Below are 18,837 nucleotides of genomic sequence, written 5' to 3'. Positions count from 1 at the left end.
CATCGGTTCGAGAGTTCATTGAGCCACATAATTCAAACGTAGGAACGAAACTCTTGGCGGTGAGTGTTTCAGTCCGTTCGCCTTTCCTGGTCGGACCCCGTAGCTATCGTCGTGCTCACTTCTCGGGTAAGAAAAATGTTAAAATCATCATCGTAAACTTGTTGTGACACTTGTGTTTAACACTCTGGACATTGAACGTGACTATTAGACAACCCAAATATGGAACATCAATTTTAGATACTGTTCATTTTACTCGCCGTAAACGTGTTATAAAACTGTGTGAACAGCGAATTAACACCGACAAACGTTCCAACGCCTCATACAGCTCCACATATGTTGTTGACACGTTTAAGTTACAAGCCAAGGTGTGTGTTTTAAGACAGAAATCAGAAAGACGTTTCAAATTAACCCATAGTTACTCTGTGTTAGCTAAAGTGTTGAAGGATTAGCTTTGCTTCGCATTATCGGTCTGTTCTTGTGTTGGCAAAAGGTAACGCTGAAATTAAACCTGTTGTCGTCTTACAGTGAACACTATCACCGTGATAGAGAGATGCCTAAAAAGAAAACTGGGGCACGGAAAAAGGCCGAGAGCCGGAAAGAGAGAGAGAAACAGAGCCGAGCCAACCGGGAACATGTAGAGGTGGCCAAACACCCATGCAACTCCAACATGGTAAGTACACGACACATTATTACAATAGTAATTACATGTCGCATGCAAAGCACTGTTTTGGTTTATTTCTTATCATTTTGTTGTGATCTGTTTTGTAGGACTGTGACAAATGCCAGAGGTAAGTGAGTTGCTTCATCTCGTAACAACTGGGGATGGGCATGGATAGTAGTAACGAGTAACATCACACACAGTCTTATAAAATAACATTTAGAAAATGAAAGGTCACTAACAAACCTTTTCTCTCTGGTAGAAAACAGAAAAACAGAGCTTTCTGCTACTTCTGCAACTCGGTGCAGAAGCTTCCCGTCTGTGCACAGTGTGGTGAGTAACAGCATTAAGTTTCTGTTGTATGTTCAACTCCACAAATATACTCTTAAAGTGCTTAGAGTGTTGTCATTTTGTTTGAGGTGTTAAAGTGATATTATATGGATTTGGCATCAGCCTACCATTATATTCAAGGACATTAACCATCCACCTAGGGATGCAACAATTATTTGATTAATCAATAATAATCTTCTTCTTCTTCTTGTGACGTTTTTATTAAAGTGCAAATTTCAAATGTTTATGTTGTTAGGTAAAACTAAGTGCATGAAGTCATCAGACTGTGTCATCAAACATCCTGGGATCCACAGCACTGGGATGGCCATGGTGGTAAGAGAGAGCATTTCTGACCCGATACACTTGCATCATATTGCCAGAATGCCTCTTTGTGTGGTGACTCGTCTGCACTAACTTTTTTATGCAGTTATGCAAGTTTTCCTATGTCGAATATGTATTTGTTACATCATTTGTTTTTAACTCTAAAACAACATTTTCTTAAAAAGGCTGTTTAACCAGCCTTGAATAATGCCCTACAGTATCATATGGTATAGGAGACAATGAGGAGACATCCCAAGTAATGTACAAACATCAGCACTGGGAAATGGTAAACACTAGCATAAGCGTCTAACACTGTCTTGCAGTTAGTATAAGTATGTACTAGTATGACTATGTATGGCCACAATAAAAATGCAAAAGTGAACCTGCATAATGAAAAAAGCAGTCGTTGATGAACGACAGCTCAATTTGTTGTGTCTTTTTCCTGTATTTTGCTGAAAAACATTTCCACTCGAGTGACTTTAAGTCACTTGGGTCTTGACTTCTTCTCTGTTGACCACAAGGGGGCAGTATGTGACTTCTGTGAAGCTTGGGTGTGCCACGGGAGGAAGTGTCTGAGCACTCACGCCTGCATTTGTCCCCTTACTGAAGCGGACTGCATCGAGTGTGAGCGTAGTGTCTGGGATCACGGTAAGACGCAACCAGCCCCCAGTTTACTGAAAATCACATGGTCACTTTAACGTCACTGGAAAAAATCACCACTGTCTGTTGCTGACTCTCTGAACAGGAGGGCGGATTTTCCGTTGCTCTTTCTGCCAAAACTTCTTGTGTGAGGATGATCAGTTTGAGCACCAGGCAAGCTGCCAAGTCCTTCAGGCAGAAACTTACAAGTGTGAGATATTAATATTTACTTTCACATTGTCATTCATTGGTCTTCCTTTTGGTGTCATAGAGAAATTAATTGTGCATGTATTATGTAATCCAGAGAATAATGTGCGGAAAAGAGAAGTTGATAACAGTTTTTTTTGTTTTCTCTCATGTTGCATTGCAGGTGTTTCCTGTAATAGATTGGGTCAACACTCCTGCCTGCGCTGCAAGGTGATGTGTTTATTATTAAAAAGCCAACTACACAGTGATATAACAGTCTTAACATCAAGACAATGGCATACAAGGTCATTGTTATATACAAGAATGCAGCGGCGTACTGTATTATACACCCTCAATTATATGATATGACATGAACAAGATAACACTAATAATGCCTGTGTAATGCAATACAATTTAGCAAAGCTCCGGTGTCAACGTTAACGCATGATGCGTTTCACTGACGGCGTGGCGTCATTTTTACGTGACTCCGGATTGTTAAAATGAGTCTCTAAACTAACCCTAAACTTTAAAAACAGGCTGGCTCTTTTCGTTTAATAAACATACCGCTCTAGTTCGACTGTAGGCGCGCTAACGGCGCTAAAGGTGCCTGGACTCCGGTGTCGCGGTACGTAAACATGACGTCACGCGCGTCTTTTTCCGGTCAGTCGTCATGGAAACGCGTCATGCGTTAACGTGCTCTCACCTATTGCTCAGCACTAGTATTAACCTTTAATTGAAGTGAGTTAACACGTGATGTTTAAATGTAGCATCATTTGTCTTTTACTGTACTTGGCTGTCTCTCAACACTTTTCAAAAACGTTAGCCTGAGCGACCAATGGACACTTATTTACTGGAATAATAATTTAAAAAAAATAAATAAAAAAGGCTGTTACATTTCTACAAATTTACTAAAACCGACAGCTGAAGTCTTATTAACCAGCTACGTCAGGGTTTCTCACTCCTGGTCCTGGGGATCCACTGTCCTGCATGTTTTAGGTGTTTTCCCTGCTCCAACACACCTGATTCAAATAAATGGGTCATTATCAGGCTTCAGCAGAGCTTACTGATGAGCTGACCATTTGAATCAGGTGTGTTTGAGCAGGGAAACGTGGGCTCCAGTGCACCCTCAAACTTGTTTCCATAGTTGAGGCTTAAACTTGGATTTTTTTTGACTTGGGCACTATGTTTTTTTAAAATTTTTATTTCATCCTTCCCTCATATCTGCTTGTCTCTGTTGCTGAGGAGCCCTGATAACATGATGCATTCGCCAGGTGATGAGCATTGACTTAAGATTCTTCCACAAAACATTCGCCTTCAGTCTGATCAGAGAATATTTTCCTCCCAACAATAGCTTCCGTCTGCCACAAAGGCCTGATTGATGGACTGCTGCAGAGATGCTTGTCCTTCTGTCAAATAGTCCCATCTTAGCAGAAGACTTCTCAATTGTTCTCATTGTCACTGTTGTGCCATCTCCCTGACCAAGGCCATTTCTGTCCACTGACACAGTCTTCGAGGCCACTGCGCTCAAGCGAGGACACACATTTATGCCATTGCTCTGCTCCGAGTATTGTAATTCAGTAGTTTGTGCTGTCATGTTTGCCACTGAAGGATTTCTCGACATATCCCACAGGATTCTCTCAGGTTTAAAATGTTTTGTGTCATGATTTTAACTTCATTTTAATTTCAACTCTGTCCTGTCAGGCCTGTTACTGTGATGACCATGCCAAGAGCAAGGTCTTCAAACAGGAGAAGGGCAAAAATCCACCGTGTCCCAAGTGTGGCCACGAGACACAGGAGACCAAAGATCTCAGCATGTCCAGTGAGTCTCACACAAACATGTGGCTTTTGTTCCCGGAAAGCTGCCGTTGGGGTGGGTGAGGAGGGGGGTGGGGAAGTTGCAGTTGCTCAAGTCCCTCTCGAAATCACGATTTTAAAAAAGAAAGAGAAAGGAAGTGATTTTCTTACAAACAGGATTTAGCACAGCTCTGGAGTTTTAGTGATGTGATTACTTTAGTTGGTAGAAAAAGCAGTTCATCAATTCATAGAATGCATGATCCCGATCACCGTCACTAATTCTCAATAATTGATGATAACAGCAGAAAGTAGTGGCACTTTTTAATGCACGGCCATTACACTGAAACACTGAGGTCAGCTTTTGGAGAGAAACTTTCTCTCATGCAGCAGAGGAATGACTCAAGAACACTTCTGTAATACCTGTCCTGTAATATAAATACAGTTGACCTATATATTATCAGATTATATATCAGATTAACTAAAACTGGCAAGACTTTTGTATCACTATCCTAATCCACGACTGTGTTTCCTTCAGCTCGCACGGTGAAATTTGGCCGCCAGTCTGGCATCGACGATTACGACGACGACGACGGCGCGTCGGGGTACGACGCCTACTGGAAGAACCTGGCATCCGGAGGCACAGGTCAACGCGACGACGACGAAGACGACGACGACGACGACGAGGAGGAGGAGGACGACGACGAGGAGGAAGACGAAGACGAGGAGGAAGAAGACGAGGAGGAAGAGGAAGCGGCTGCCGATGCTCTTGCTGGTCTTAAATTGGAAGCGACTGCTACCTGAGCTAAGACGGAGGCCGGTCTCCCATATCACAGTTGTTACAATATTATAGTTAGAGTCGTGGAACGTCCATGTCAAAATAAAAGCTCGAAACTTGTACTGATACTTTACTGAAATTGTTCTCCAAATTCTCACTGTGAGGAATATACTCTGAGTTTTTAACATGAAGTACGCTACCGTTCAAAAGTTTGGGGTCAACTATACAATTTTTGTATAGTTGTAATTTTTAAAGGTCATCAAAAGAGTTGCAAAATTAATCGAAAATATAGCCAAGACATTGACAAGATTAGAAATAATGGTTTTCATTCTAAATAATAATTTTGCCCTTTTGTCAAAGGCAAAACTGTTTTCAGCTGTGCTAACATCATTGCACAAGGGTTTTCAACACAATGTACCATTAGAACACTGGAAATGGGCCTCTATACACCTATGCACATATAACATTAAAAACCAGACATTTGCAGCTAGAATAGTCGTTTACCACATTAACAATGTATAGAGTGTATTTCTGATTCACTTAATGTTATATTCATTGAAAAAAATGGGCTTTTCCTTCAAAAATAAGGACATTTCTAAGTGACCCCAAACTTTTGAACGCGAGTGTACATGAAGTCAATTCTGAATGTGACGGCTCACTCACTAAAAAGGTAGTTTTGTTTACTAAATACCACAGACGGTAAAAAATATTGATGTCCGTGCCTTTTACATGACGACAGATTTCTATTGTCCTCTGCAGTCAGGGCTGGATTAATAAACTGAGGCCTCAGGGGCCACAATTAGCAGTCAAGTAATTTAGACTCCGGATTTAGAAGTTAAAACAACTGGTGTTCTCATCCTTTTCCATGTTCAGCAAAAAGGATGTGTCATTATACAGTGGAATTCCCGCCTAGAGAAAGTATTAAGTTAACATGCTCTCTGGGCTCTTTAAATGTGCTGTCAGCAATGTCATCTTCTTTTTATTGACTAACTTCCTATTTATTTTAACTTCATTGTTCCTGCGGTCACCGCCCCATGAATGTTTTTTGGAAGGAATAGTCAGCCTGGCCCAAACTCAAACGTTTTGTAGGACACAACGCTCTCTTAAAAGGTTTTCTTAGATTTATCGGCAGACCGGAGACCTAAGCCACTGAACAATGAGGAGGATTAAGGTGGAGTTTTTATTATGCTTCATTCTCACTCTGTGGTCATTCGGACATTAAAGGTGCCATATGTAAGAATGTGGCCAAAAATGGTTACTACATTCAAATTCAAAATACTGAGGTCTTTTAGGTTTTCTGACATTACTGGCAACCCGTGGTTGCTCGGCAGCTGAGACTCAACTGACTGCAATGATTGGTAGATGGCGGTAGGTGGCGCCACATGCCAAAACATGATTTCAAAACATAAACATGATTTGCAGTCTGCAAAATATTTTTTTTTAATGCAAATATTTTGTCTGTACTGTTGTTGTTGGTGAGTTCAGTTTGTTATATGAACATTATTCCTGAGTCTCTGTGACATATTAGGAGGATTTTATGGCCAGATTTATTACATAATGCACCTTTAACGGGGAGACTATCTGGTGGGAGAATCTCCAGAGGACATTTAAGTTTGCACACACAATCCCTCTGGACAATCTTTAGAGTTCAGTACATGCAGAGCAGAGTTCTGAAAGCAGCTTTTTTTTCGGTTTGTGATGTTTTCAATTTCTTACTCTGGTGAAAGGTTTCACTCATCTCCAGATTCAGTGTAACTGTGCACTTCAGGCAAGTTTTTGTGTACTTTTTAAACTTGAGCAGGGAATGATGAGGACAGGTGATAATTAGGGTCCCTGAGTGAGTGAAAAAGTTCCACCATTTGTGACCTTTGACCCATTTTGACTGATCCATTATGTGATTACATGTTTTGTTTTGTCAACACTTTAATTTGTAAAGGTTTGCCTTGAATTAAAAAACAATTAATGTAAGATTTGCGTCCCCTTGTCCTTTTGCACGACACAAAAAAGAACCCCAACCTAAGTAACTTTTACTCAAGAGTACATTTTTAGACCAGTACTTTTACTTGTACTTAAGTAAAATCTTCATCTATCAAAATAGTGGTACTTTTACTAGTATCTCCATCTCCAGTATAACCATAACTTATATATATAGATCCTACTGTTGAAGATGGATAAAGGTCTACATCAGGGTTTTCTCACTCCTGGTCCTGTGGAGCCACTGTCCTGCATGTTTTAGGTGTGTTTTCCCTGCTCCAACACACCTGATTCAAATACATGACTCATTATCAGGCTTCAGCGGAGCTTAGTGACGAGCTGACCCTGTGAATCAGGTGTGTTTGAGCAGGGAAAACATCTCAAACATCAGACCATGAGTGAGAAACCCTGCTCTACATGGAACATCATGACTTTTAACCATCACGTTCCTGTCCATTTATTAAGTTGACACAATAAAGTGTGGTGTGATTTAATTTTATGTCAGGTAAGATATACCGTGCGATTATGTCTTTGCCAGTAATCGTTCTAGATGCTTTATTGTGGTCACGTGTTCACCCTGGTGTGGTGCAACACTAAACTTTGTCCTGGTCTCTGTAAATAGAGGTTGAGATGTGTTTATGTGTCATTTTATAATAAAGCCACTCTTAAAAAGGACGTTGTGTGGTAAATACAGGGTTCCTACGCAGCATGGAAAAGTATGGAGTTATTTCCAGGTCTGGATAAGTATGTACAAGGGAGGAAAGAGTATGATTCCAGACTATTATCTCACTTTCTAAAATTAAATATATTAATATAAATCAAAACAAGCCTACCTGTAGATGATAAGAAACTAATCAAGCTGGCTGTAGAATGGTGTCGAGTTACCATGGTTACTGTTACTGACTGCAATTCCCATTTATTTATTATTTTCCATACGTGTTGTCGAGCCAGCCACCTATTGTCGACCGCGACAGCGCCATGGGTCGATTAAGTTTTCCAAGGGCTGGCTTCATGAAAAATGAGTGAAGGATTTAAAAAACTATTTAGTATTTAGTTATATTAAGATATTTAATATTGACTGAAAAATACTCTGAGAAGTCTGGAAATTTGAGTCTGGAAAGTATGGCATTTTGAAATGGAAAATGTGTAGGAACTCTGTAAATATTTCTAGTGTTTGGGAATTTTTTACATAAATTGCTCATATATTAACAATGCATCTGACACATTTAAATTGCGTACATGTTTACCAATGTTTAAAGGTGCATTATGTAAATAAATCTGAAGCAACTGGCCATAAAATCCTCCTAATATGTCACAGAGACTCAGGAATAATGTTCATATAACAAACTGAACTCACCAACAACAACAGTACAGACAAAATATTTGCATTAAAAAAAATATTTTGCAGACAAATCATGTTTATGTTTTGAAATCATGTTTTGGCATGTGGCGCCACCTACCGCCCGTCTACTAATCATTGCAGTCAGTAGAGTCTCAGCTGCCGAGCAACCACGGGTTGCCAGTTACGTCAGAAAACGAAACCTAAAAGACCTCGGTATTTTGAATTTGAATGTAGTAACCGTTTTTGGCCACATTCTTACATATGGCACCTTTAAATACATAAAACAGTAATAATATGTAATGTAATCCCTTATTCCAGGCACAATAAAGCAGTTCATAAACTGAGCAAACAATCCTTCCCAGAAGACATCACGTCAAACGGTCGTCAATCTACAAGATAAGCCAAGGATCGTAAGACATGTGATGCTATTGTCAAAATAAGTGTCCATGTCATAAGAAATGTGCTCCTCAAATATGCTGTGTTTGTTCAAACCATCCTCTCGTCGTGGGATGGTAACTTTGTCATGTTTGGTTTTAGTTATGCTCTGCGCTCAGGCAGGTGTCCTCCCACTGTCATCTTCAGCAGATAGCTGGAGAAGGCTGGGAATGCTGGTTCCAGTCTGGAAGGGATGACATTATTCCATGTGTTACAACCCCATTTTCGTGTGTCTTTAAATACAGTCTATGATATTGGAACATAAATGTTTCTCTGTGTTAATGACAGAAAAAAATGTCTAAACCAAAGTCAGATTGATGAAAAAAATCAAGTGAGACAAATACTGTATCATACACTCCCACACACACACAGCCGCTTTGCTCCCCATCTCCGGAATTCACTCTCCCCAGACGTCCGAAACATGGACTCTCCCTGTTCGCTCATCTGTCCACATCAGCATACTCTCAGTAATTACAGGACATTTTTTAACTTTGTCCTATTTTATGTTTTCTCTGTTTTATTATATTATTATTATCATTTTTTGTAAAATGTCCTTGGGTGCTTTGAAAGGGCGCTTATAAATATGACCTGGATGGAACAGGGGCCTTTCTGCATGGAGTTTGCATGTTCTCATCATGTGTGCTTGGGTTTTCTCCGGGTTCTCCGGCTTCCAAAAAAATGAAATATGGGGATTAAGTTGTTTTAGATGAGATGGTTGTTTGTCTCTGTGTTACCCTGTGATGGACTGGCAAACTGTGCAGGGTGTACACCACACAGCAACCCCCCCCCCCCCGTGACCCTCATGTGGAGGATAAAGATGGATGGCATCACTCACTACGATAACAGAACCAGGATGCACGACAGGACAGATGTAACGCTGATGCTGAAAACCAAAGGTATTCCTTCACAGATACGTTCATCTCAGTCATTAGGTGTCACTGACGCTGATAGTAGGAGCCATCACTTATACACACACTACTATCACTTAATATCTGCTTGCAGTAATACATGCATATCCCTACATGAATGTGATAACACGTTTTCTGCACTATGATAAAAGGAGGTTGGACTTGAGCTTATCTTTCGCACGTCTCTACTTTGCCCCAGCGGTGCAAGTCACTGTGAGCGATGACGTCAGCGGTCAGTCATTTAAGATACGATGTGTATTAAAAAATGAACACATCTTTGGATAACTCAAAACAAACCGTGTTATGCACACCTGGGGATACACAAGAAGATGTTAGGAGAGTTTAAGCTCTGCCCTGTTTTCCCGTAACCACACATTTTAAAGTAGGGGTGTCAAACTGGCGGCCCCCCTTATCGATTACATGCGGCCCCCTACATAATATCATGTTATAATGAAAACATGGCCGATGACCTCACCGTCTTTGAAACACAGTGTGTAGCTGAGGCACAGCTGCCAGCGAGGTGATAGAATATTATATATGTTTGCTAGCAATGTTTATTATAACAGTAATAATAAGACGTTTGGTCGTAATTATATTATAATTAATAAATGTCTGTTTTTTGACATTAATATGTTAATTTTGCATCATAAATAGTATTATTAAAGGTGCCATATGTAAGAATGTGGCCAAAAACGGTTACTACATTCAAATTCAAGGTCTTTTAGGTTTCGTTTTCTGACATAACTGGCAACCCGTGGTTGCTCGGCAGCTGAGACTCTACTGACTGCAATGATTGGTAGACGGCAGTAGGTGGCGCCACATGCCAAAACATGATTTCAAAACATAAACATGATTTGCAGTCTGCAAAATATTTTTTTTTAATGCAAATATTTTGTCTGTACTGTTGTTGTTGGTGAGTTCAGTTTGTTATATGACCATTATTTCTGAGTGTCTCTTAGGAGGATTTTATGGCCAGTTGCTTTAGATTTATTACATAATGCACCTTTAAGTATATGTGTGATATCATGTGTGATGCAATATTGTGAACAGTTTTCCCACTTTTTGTTCTCTAGGCCGGCCTACATACAAGTTATACGTCACTTCTGGTCTTCCGGTCAGGCCGATCGTGCAGTCTTCAGTCGTCATAATTTTTTTTTTTTGCTGAAACCAGTCGGTCAGCGTGAACTTAGTCTTTCCAAAATCTGCAAAGTTGTGTAAGGTAACAATCTTGCAAAGTTAAACTGAGAATAAACTGGTTGTACCATGATCACAGAAGCCAGTATTTCAGTTTAACCTGTTTAATCTTACGCTCATGTTATGACTGAAAGCTGTCGTGCATATATTTCGGTGTTTTGTGGTGCTTCAGACGCTTCATCTGAAAACAGGCTCTTTTTTTGTGTTGTTTATTTTTTATTATCTTATCAGTCACACTCCAACCTGTGTGCGGTTGTTTTTGCTTTACTGGCCCAATTGTGTTGTTGCTGTTGTTGTTGTTGTTGTTGCCTGCGTCTGTCCTGACATGAAACAATGTACTTCCTGTGTGCAGTGCAGAAGTGTTGCTCGGGGGGTCGACTGGATCTCATTTTTGACAATGACTTCACAGGAGAGACGTTTGTTTATCTTTAAAAGTTAAGCTTTTACAGTTTCACTATGAGTCTAAAGTTATTCTTCTGTTGTGCACTGATCTGGCAACAATGATACGAGATGTTTGTGTAACTGTGAGTGAGTGAGAGAGAGTGTGTGAGTGTGAGAGTGAGTGACTGCAGCTTCTTTGACGCACACTTCAGAGGAACCACGTAGCGATTGATAGGAGGAGTGAACTCAGCGGGACTTACATGGGCAGAAGCAGCTGCCTGCAGGGCGTGTGTGAGTGTGTGTGTGTGTGGAACAGTGTGTGTGTGTGTGTGAGACAGTCGATCTAATGAAACCTGCACCGCCCTGACTTTTAAACCCTCACGTCTCAGTGACACTGGACCCCTCAGGTCAATGAGGCTGAACGGCTTTGTCAACGCGAGGGAAATGCAAAAATGTGACCTTGGCTCGTGGCTCCGCTCGGTTGGAGGGCAACCGCTGCCGCTGCGCAGATGACAGACCTCATGACGGCACTGATCTTCGTCCAGCTCTTAAACCCCGAAGACCAGCGAGCGGTAAGCTGCCTCTGCCGCTCTCTCTATGTGTGTGTGTGTGTGTGTGTGTAATGATTCCCCACAGGTTCACAGAGAACTAAAGAGCGCGTGGAGGTCGGGGGGGGAGGCGTGTCCGCGCGCGACCCACATGGCTCCACTTCACTTTAAACGAGTTTAATGTGAAAAAGTGACTCAATCTTCTCGTTTGGTTTAAAAACAACAACAACAACAACAGCAACGACACACAAATCACGGACTCTCACTGCTGGTGGAAGTTTCACTTTCACTTTTGGTCTGTCGATGACGTCATTCTGCTTCAGCGCCACCCCTTCTCCACTGTGTGCATTTATTATTTATTTATTTTATTATTTTTTTGGGGGGGGGGGTTATTTATGAAGTTGATGACAAAGCGAAAGTGCAACAAGTCTCGTGTTCTTACTCTTTTTTGAAAAGTACCTATTTGGACATGTAATAATAACTTTGAGACACACGTTTCAAAACACACAATGACATTGTGTGTTTGTGCGCGCGCATTGTAGCTCACGAATGGTGTCGTGTGTTGTAAGTTATCGTGGCAGATTACGATGCCTTGAAAAACAAAAATGTAAAAATGTGCATTATGTAATAAATCTAAAACAACTGAGCCATAAAATCCTCCTAATATGTGAGAATCAGGAATATTATATTATATTTGCATTAAAAAATCTTTTTATTTGCGGACTGCAAATCATGTTTTGGCATGTGGCGCCACCTACCGCCGTTGACCAATCGTCGCAGTCAGGTAGAGTCTCAGCTGCCGAGCAACCACGGGTTGCCAGTTACGCCTGAGCTACAACGGCAGAGATACCTCGGTATCTTGAATTTGAGTGTAGTAACCGTTTTTGGACCACATTCTTACATATGGCGCCTTTAAGCTTTGATTTGTTTTTTGGAATAATTATTTCTCTGTTTTTCTGAGTTCTCTGTTCTTCAGAGTAATTATTTTTCCTGAATTATGGAGATACTTCGAACTCTCGCAAGAACCTCCAACCTGCAAGTGACTCCCATGGACCTATGTCAATTAGCCAGAATGCATTTCAAATACATCATCTTGTATCTTATATATCTGTCCAACTGATCCTGGAGAAACATTAGTCTTGCAGATCTGAAAGTCCTCAGGTGCCTGTGTAAAGTCGACAAACTAATGGTAATCATCTATGTGACTTAAAGGCAGGGATATAAGTAAAACTTGATGAAAAAAAATTCAGTAAAAACTTACTCTGAAAAACCAACCATGGAAAAAAATACTCAGAAAAACAAATAATTACTCCAAAACACAAACAAAAAACAATTGATTTTTTTTTTTTTATTAATGAATGCAATGCACTTCAGTACTTGTCATAAATGTTCCCTGAGGTGATATATTCCTCTGTGGCAAAGCTTGGCTTTCACTTTAACTTTCACTAAAATTACTCAGAGGTGCATCTAAGAAAGCGCAGGTATCTCATTCAACATGCGTGCGTTGTGCTGTAGTACTGTATTATATTACACAATATATACTTTTGACAGACTTACAACCACAACATTTTGAGAGACACTTTTGCAGGTAATCAATTGTGCCGTGCCATTTCTACTCTTTGTTTTGAAATTCGCGACTGTTGAGCTGAAATGATTCAAGAAATGTGACAAAATGACTGAGTTTGGAGGCTGTGAACATCTTCACTGTGTCTGTTTAGGTTATGAATGAAGTTAAAATTTAAAAAAAAACTACATCACTTCTTCAAATAAAGCAGCATCAAAGTCAAACTGACAGTTTAATATACATGCTCAAAGCTATGAACTGTAATTAATTGTAATTAACTTTTATTACTTCTAGAAAGGCATCCAGTTCCAGTCCTACAATACTCAGGTGTGGATTTGTTTCTTAATTATCAGGTAGGCATAGACACACATACTCTCTCTCTCACACACACACACACACACACACACACACACACACACACACACACACACACACACACACACACACACACACACACACACACACACACACACACACATTTAAGTGTGATATGAGTTATAAGAGTTTAACTGCTTAAAAATAAAAATGCCTTCGCTTCCAGAGCCTTAGAATAAACTTTTTTATGTGTACCTTAGGTAAAAGTCGCCGTAATCTTTACCGACATCGTCCAGTAATGATTACTGACATGGCACATTTGGACGGGACTAAAAATAATTGCTTTACCCCAGCTCCTTATGTAAAACTAATCCCGTCTGAATAGGGCTATTGTCTGTAATTTACTGCCTAGCCCTGTTTGTTTTTTTAAGCCCTAATCCTAACCTCACCAACACTTGTTAGGAGCTGAGATGAAAAATACCAGTGCGTTAAAAACGTAAACTTGCTGAAGAGCTGACCATTTGAATGAGGTGTGCTGGAGCAGGGAAAACACCTAAAACATGCAGGGCAGTTGGGTCTCCAGGACCTTAAAAATAGCAGTACCAGTAGTTTGACTAAACCGACCCACAGTTAGGTCTGTTACTATACGGCTGTTACTGTTACAAATCAGTTCATTCATGAACGACTTCTGAACCCAAAGACAGGTTACTACAAAGTCCACAACTGTATTTTTACATAATAGTATGAAGTATCTCTTTGCCAGTTGCAACTTGTAGTGCACCAAGAAAGTCATCAAATTAATCATCAAATCTAAAGCAACAGGCCATAAAATCCTCCTAATATGTCACAGAGACTCAGGAATAATGTTCATATAACAAACTGAACTCACCAACAACAGTACAGACAAAATATTTGCATTAAAAATATATATTTTGCAGACTGCAAATCATGTTTATGTTTTGAAATCATGTTTTGGCATGTGGCGCCACCTACCGCCGTCTACCAATCATTGCAGTCAGTAGAGTCTCAGCTGCCGAGCAACCACGGGTTGCCAGTTACGTCAGAAAACCAAACCTAAAAGACCTCTGTATTTTGAATTTGAATGTAGTAACCGTTTTTGGCCACATTCTTACATATGGCACCTTTAAGTCATTTGTACCACTTCATAAATTGCTTACTCTCTGTACCCAAGGAAATGAAGACGTTTTTCCACTGCTGCCTTGACCAGCAACTCCAAATGTGTTATTTTGTGACTTCAGCATTTAAAATCCTTCCCTCCGATCTGCAGCTCCTTAGTTTCAGCCATAAAATGCTGCGAGATCATTAAAGCATGAAATGACTCTTAGGACATCAATCACTTTGTATACATGGACAGACATATTCAGAATAAAAGCCTGGGTTGGAATAAAAATTGCTCCATGTAAACATGCAAGGCCATTTACTCTGAAATGGCCCATTTGTGTTGTTGTTGTTGTCAGAACTTCCTGGCTCGGGTTATCGTGCTTATGCACAAGTGATTTCCACTCTTGCTGGAAATAGAAATCCGGCAGGAGTGGGAGCAAAAAAAAAAACTGGACTGGAGTGGACACTGTTTGCCATTGGAACTCCACGCCTGCAGCGCCATTAAGTTTGTAATATAAATGTAAAGAACAATAAAATACTGTAAATAGCTTTTAAAAAACTATATAAACTTACATTACACTGTAAATAATCCTCTTCATTTTCCAACTTGCAGAACGATAACTTCACAGAGGTTAATGTGATTTGGGGCCCCTATCAGCTCGGGGGCCCAAGCAGTTGCCTGTTCACAAGCTATACGCCTCTGACCTCATTGCATCCCTGCACCAAACACGAGCTGTATCCACGCGTGTGCAAAAAGCTTTATGTGCAACGATCATTTTCACATTAAGAGAACACTTACTAAACGTACAAAGCAACACATTAGCCCGAGCACATCGTTTACAGCACTTAGTGATCTCAAATCACCACAAGGTATTTTATTTCCAAATGCAAACGCAGCGGAAACAACTAGTTTCCTGTCCTCTCTGCTTCTGACAATCATGACATGACTCTCTTTGGCATTATATTGGATGTCATGGTCACTGCCGTTGCTGCAGCCCAGCGCTACATGGACTAAACATGTTGTCATTTCTAATCAGAATGATTTTAGCATTTAGCCTTCGGTTAAGTGACTTAAATCTGTTTCTCCTTGCGATCATCCATGTTTCAGTGCACTGATGCTGTCAGCGTGTTGTATAATGCACATAACTTAAAAAAGAAAAGGAAAAAAATTACTTAAACACACTCGTTTCTCTTGATCTGAAGCGACCGACTGTTACAGAAACGTGAACCTATGTAACAACCACCGTCTCTTCTTTCTCTCTAAGCTTCTTAGGTCTTCCTACATGTGCTGTTTCTGAAGACGCGGCATATTTACAGACGTGTTTAAACGTGCTGAATCAATCGATCAATCAAACCATTCAGGTGAGAGAAGGTATTTTATTTCTGTCTTACACGTCCAATGTTGGCTATTCATACCTTCATATTTACTGTTTGGTGATACTTTGTTGACATGCCCGTATTATAATTATCTTTTTTTTTTTACCATTTCAGAAATCTGATGCTATGCTGTATGCTCCATCAATTGATGAGATTAATGTAAGTTGTAAAAAAATAGTCATTTCAGATTTGGCTTTAGTCTGCAACATAAGCTTCACTTCACTCATGTGAGCAAATGAGCCACATAACATGAATAATATAATCATTGACGCTTTAGATGAGCATATTTGTGCACTTAAGTCAGTTGGAGGTTTAAATTGATGTTGTTCCTCAAACCATGGTCCTGGAGACACCACTGTCTTGCATCTTTTAGAAGTTTGAGTCAAAACAAATAGGTTGTTACCAGGGTTCTGGAGAGCTTGATGACGAGCTGACCGTTTGAATCAGGTGTGCCGGAGCAGGGAAACATCTAAAACACTCTCCTGGACCTGAGGAGCCCACTGTCCTCTGCATGTTGTAGATGTTTTCCCTGCTCAAACACACCTGATTTAAAATGGTCAGCTCGTCAGTCAGCTCTGCTGAAGCCTGATCACAAGCCGTTTATTTGAATCAGGTGTGTTGGAGCAGGGAAAACACCTAAAACATGCAGGACAGTGGCTCCCCAGGACCAGGTGTGAGAAACACCGATGTAAAACATGCAGAATAGTGGCTTCCCATGTCCAGGAGTGAGAAATCTGATGTAAAACATGCAGGGTAGTGGCTTCCCATGTCCAGGAGTGAGAAACACTGATGTAAAACATGCAGGATAGTGGCTTCCCATGTCCAGGAGTGAGAAATCTGATGTAAAACATGCAGGGTAGTGGCTTCCCATGTCCAGGAGTGAGAAACACTGATGTAAAACATGCAGGATAGTGGCTTCCCATGTCCAGGAGTGAGAAATCTGATGTAAAACATGCAGGGTAGTGGCTTCCCATGTCCAGGAGTGAGAAACACTGATCTAAAACGTGCAGGACAGTGGCTCCTCAGGAGCAGGAGTGAGAAACCTGATCTAAAACATGCAGAATAGTGGCTCCCCAGGACCAGGAGTGAAAAACCCTGATCTAAAATAATGCATGACAGTGGGTCTCCAGGACCTTAAACCTACATGGATTCAGACTCCATCCCATTTTGTGTTCACATAGTGAGTCATTAGTATTCACTGGGGGGTCTTTATTACTAAGTTCCGTTTTCCCTCATGATTAGCCTTGCATTTTTTCTTTCCCAAGTTAATGTCCCCATTCAGGTCAGGAACACCACAGTGGTTTTAGAGCACAGGAAACAGCTGCCTGCTGAAACAAAGCCTGTGAGAGCAGCGAAAGTGAAACACAAGAGTACACTAGAGCCACCTGCAAAACCAAAAATGTTGAACAGACACAGAGATTTGTCACGACAAGCAACTACTACTACAACTTTATTACTATGTTGTTGTTGTCAAAAAACTTAAAACTCAACTTAAAGGCTTAAATTCCAGTCTTTTTTTTTTTTCCTGGACCTGGGCCCTGTGTTGTGTAACATGAACAGAACTTGGCTCCGATTGTTATCCAAAGTGTCTGCGCCAACATCAGCGGTGCAGTAAGGGTCACTGTCACAGTCTTATACTCCACGACAAACTCGCTCTCTCCAACTCTCACTCTGACTTTCCAGCTTCTTCTCCCTGCGACAACTCAGGAAGCAGAAGCTGGAAAATGGCGCGACCGCTCCGGAAGTTTACACCGCAGCCGTCGCCTCGAGTCAGTCAATGGACTGGACCAAGTCCACACATTTCTAAACACAGGGCCCAGAATTCCCCCTTTTAAGTCAGAATTCACTTTATTTATTTGTCTTGGTTTATGATGATCAGTTACAACATGAGACGCGTCCCATACTGAGGCACTTCTTTCTCTTCTAGGACAACTGTAAAGATATGATGCTCAATTGTTACATGTTGGAGTTGGTAATGGTTCTCAATGAAGAAGAAGTAACGGATAAAACAGCAAATTGTATCTTTGAGTACAATGCGGAACTGGAATTTAACTCTGTAAGTCCTGTTCTCAAAATCCTCTCTGGAGTGTGTGGTGTTTTTTTCTTCGTGCTTTTTAAATGAACGACTCATTGCGTCTTTCCTTTTCCAGGCTGGATGTCCGCCATGCGAAGAGCACTCACTTCAAAATACCACAACGTTCCTCGACAGATTATACGACCTATTGAGAATAATGAATAACATGTAGTGTTGTGCTTATTCTATAAGCTACAAATATGTATTTTTATATATCTGTAAATATTTGCGTCTGTTTTTATTTTGTAAATATCACACCGTGTCTTTATTATTATTTTTTTTAAATGACGTGATGTAATTATTTGATACGTTAATGGAAACGGTTGTAAATAGATATAATGACTATAAGTTTGTCACAGGCCATTGTTTATTACTGTACTACTTACTGTTTATTATTGTCTTTTGAAGAAGCAAAACCGTAGCAGCATATAATGCACAGTATATATATATATATATATATATATACAGAATGTATAGCTCATTGCTAAACACTACTGAAGGTAAAACATACATGCATGTACAGAATATTCACACAGTTTCACATCCTGTTATAATAACTGCTCACTCCAGTAAATAATATCCGACAAGCAATCTGTCGTTTTATGTCTTTACCATGTCATTACACTAACCTTTTGCAGCTTTAACAAAAATGTCAAGTCCAAAATTTGAAAAACATTTTTGACCCAAAATAAAAAAAATTGACCCAACATTTGAAAAAAGAAATTTGACCCAAAATTAAAAAAATAAAATTTGACCCAACATTTGAAAAAAAAATTTGACCCAAAATTAAAAAAAAAAAATTGACCCAAAATTTGAAAAAAAAAAATTGACCCAACATTTGAAAAAAAAAATTGACCCAACATTTGAAAAAAAAAAATTTACCCAAAATTTTTGGCCAAA

The 18,837-nt window shown here is 40.1% G+C and overlaps 2 protein-coding genes across 3 annotated transcripts; both read left to right on the top strand.

Annotated features, from left to right (window-relative positions):
- The first annotated feature begins 79 nt into the window (after positions 1-79).
- Positions 80-6,561, top strand: znf330 (zinc finger protein 330). Its single transcript, XM_083909102.1, has 10 exons — positions 80-126; positions 526-670; positions 769-788; positions 921-991; positions 1,245-1,321; positions 1,831-1,957; positions 2,055-2,159; positions 2,319-2,365; positions 3,836-3,953; positions 4,464-6,561. Exons 2-10 carry the CDS (start codon positions 551-553, stop codon positions 4,727-4,729), a joined length of 951 nt encoding a protein of 316 aa, XP_083765228.1. The 5' UTR covers positions 80-126; positions 526-550; the 3' UTR covers positions 4,730-6,561.
- Positions 6,562-11,252: 4,691 nt separating this feature from the next.
- On the top strand, positions 11,253-18,464 carry il15 (interleukin 15). 2 transcript variants are annotated; one of them, XM_083909417.1, is made up of 6 exons: positions 11,253-11,509; positions 13,344-13,402; positions 15,752-15,848; positions 15,978-16,022; positions 17,791-17,919; positions 18,014-18,464. In XM_083909417.1, the coding sequence occupies exons 1-6, from the start codon at positions 11,447-11,449 to the stop codon at positions 18,107-18,109; spliced, it is 489 nt and encodes a 162-aa protein (XP_083765543.1). In that variant the 5' UTR covers positions 11,253-11,446; the 3' UTR covers positions 18,110-18,464. The 2 variants fall into 2 exon arrangements, with proteins under 2 accessions (XP_083765543.1, XP_083765544.1); XM_083909418.1 differs by lacking the exon at positions 17,791-17,919.
- Positions 18,465-18,837: the final 373 nt, after the last annotated feature.

The sequence above is a fragment of the Microchirus variegatus genome, assembly GCF_963457635.1.
Source record: "Microchirus variegatus genome assembly, chromosome: 23".
NCBI lineage: Eukaryota > Metazoa > Chordata > Actinopteri > Pleuronectiformes > Soleidae > Microchirus > Microchirus variegatus.
This window is presented reverse-complemented; position numbering and strand designations above follow the sequence as displayed.

Excerpts from the sequence above, each read along its gene's own strand:
- znf330 (XM_083909102.1), top strand. The coding sequence starts at position 551 with ATGCCTAAAAAGAAAACTGGGGCACGGAAAAAGGCCGAGAGCCGGAAA. Across the intron at positions 789-920 it reads GACTGTGACAAATGCCAGAG|AAAACAGAAAAACAGAGCTT; the intron begins GTAAGTGAGTTG and ends TCTCTCTGGTAG. Across the intron at positions 2,160-2,318 it reads TCAGGCAGAAACTTACAAGT|GTGTTTCCTGTAATAGATTG; the intron begins GTGAGATATTAA and ends GTTGCATTGCAG.
- il15 (XM_083909417.1), top strand. The coding sequence starts at position 11,447 with ATGACAGACCTCATGACGGCACTGATCTTCGTCCAGCTCTTAAACCCC. Across the intron at positions 11,510-13,343 it reads ACCCCGAAGACCAGCGAGCG|AAAGGCATCCAGTTCCAGTC; the intron begins GTAAGCTGCCTC and ends TATTACTTCTAG. Across the intron at positions 17,920-18,013 it reads CGGAACTGGAATTTAACTCT|GCTGGATGTCCGCCATGCGA; the intron begins GTAAGTCCTGTT and ends TTCCTTTTCCAG.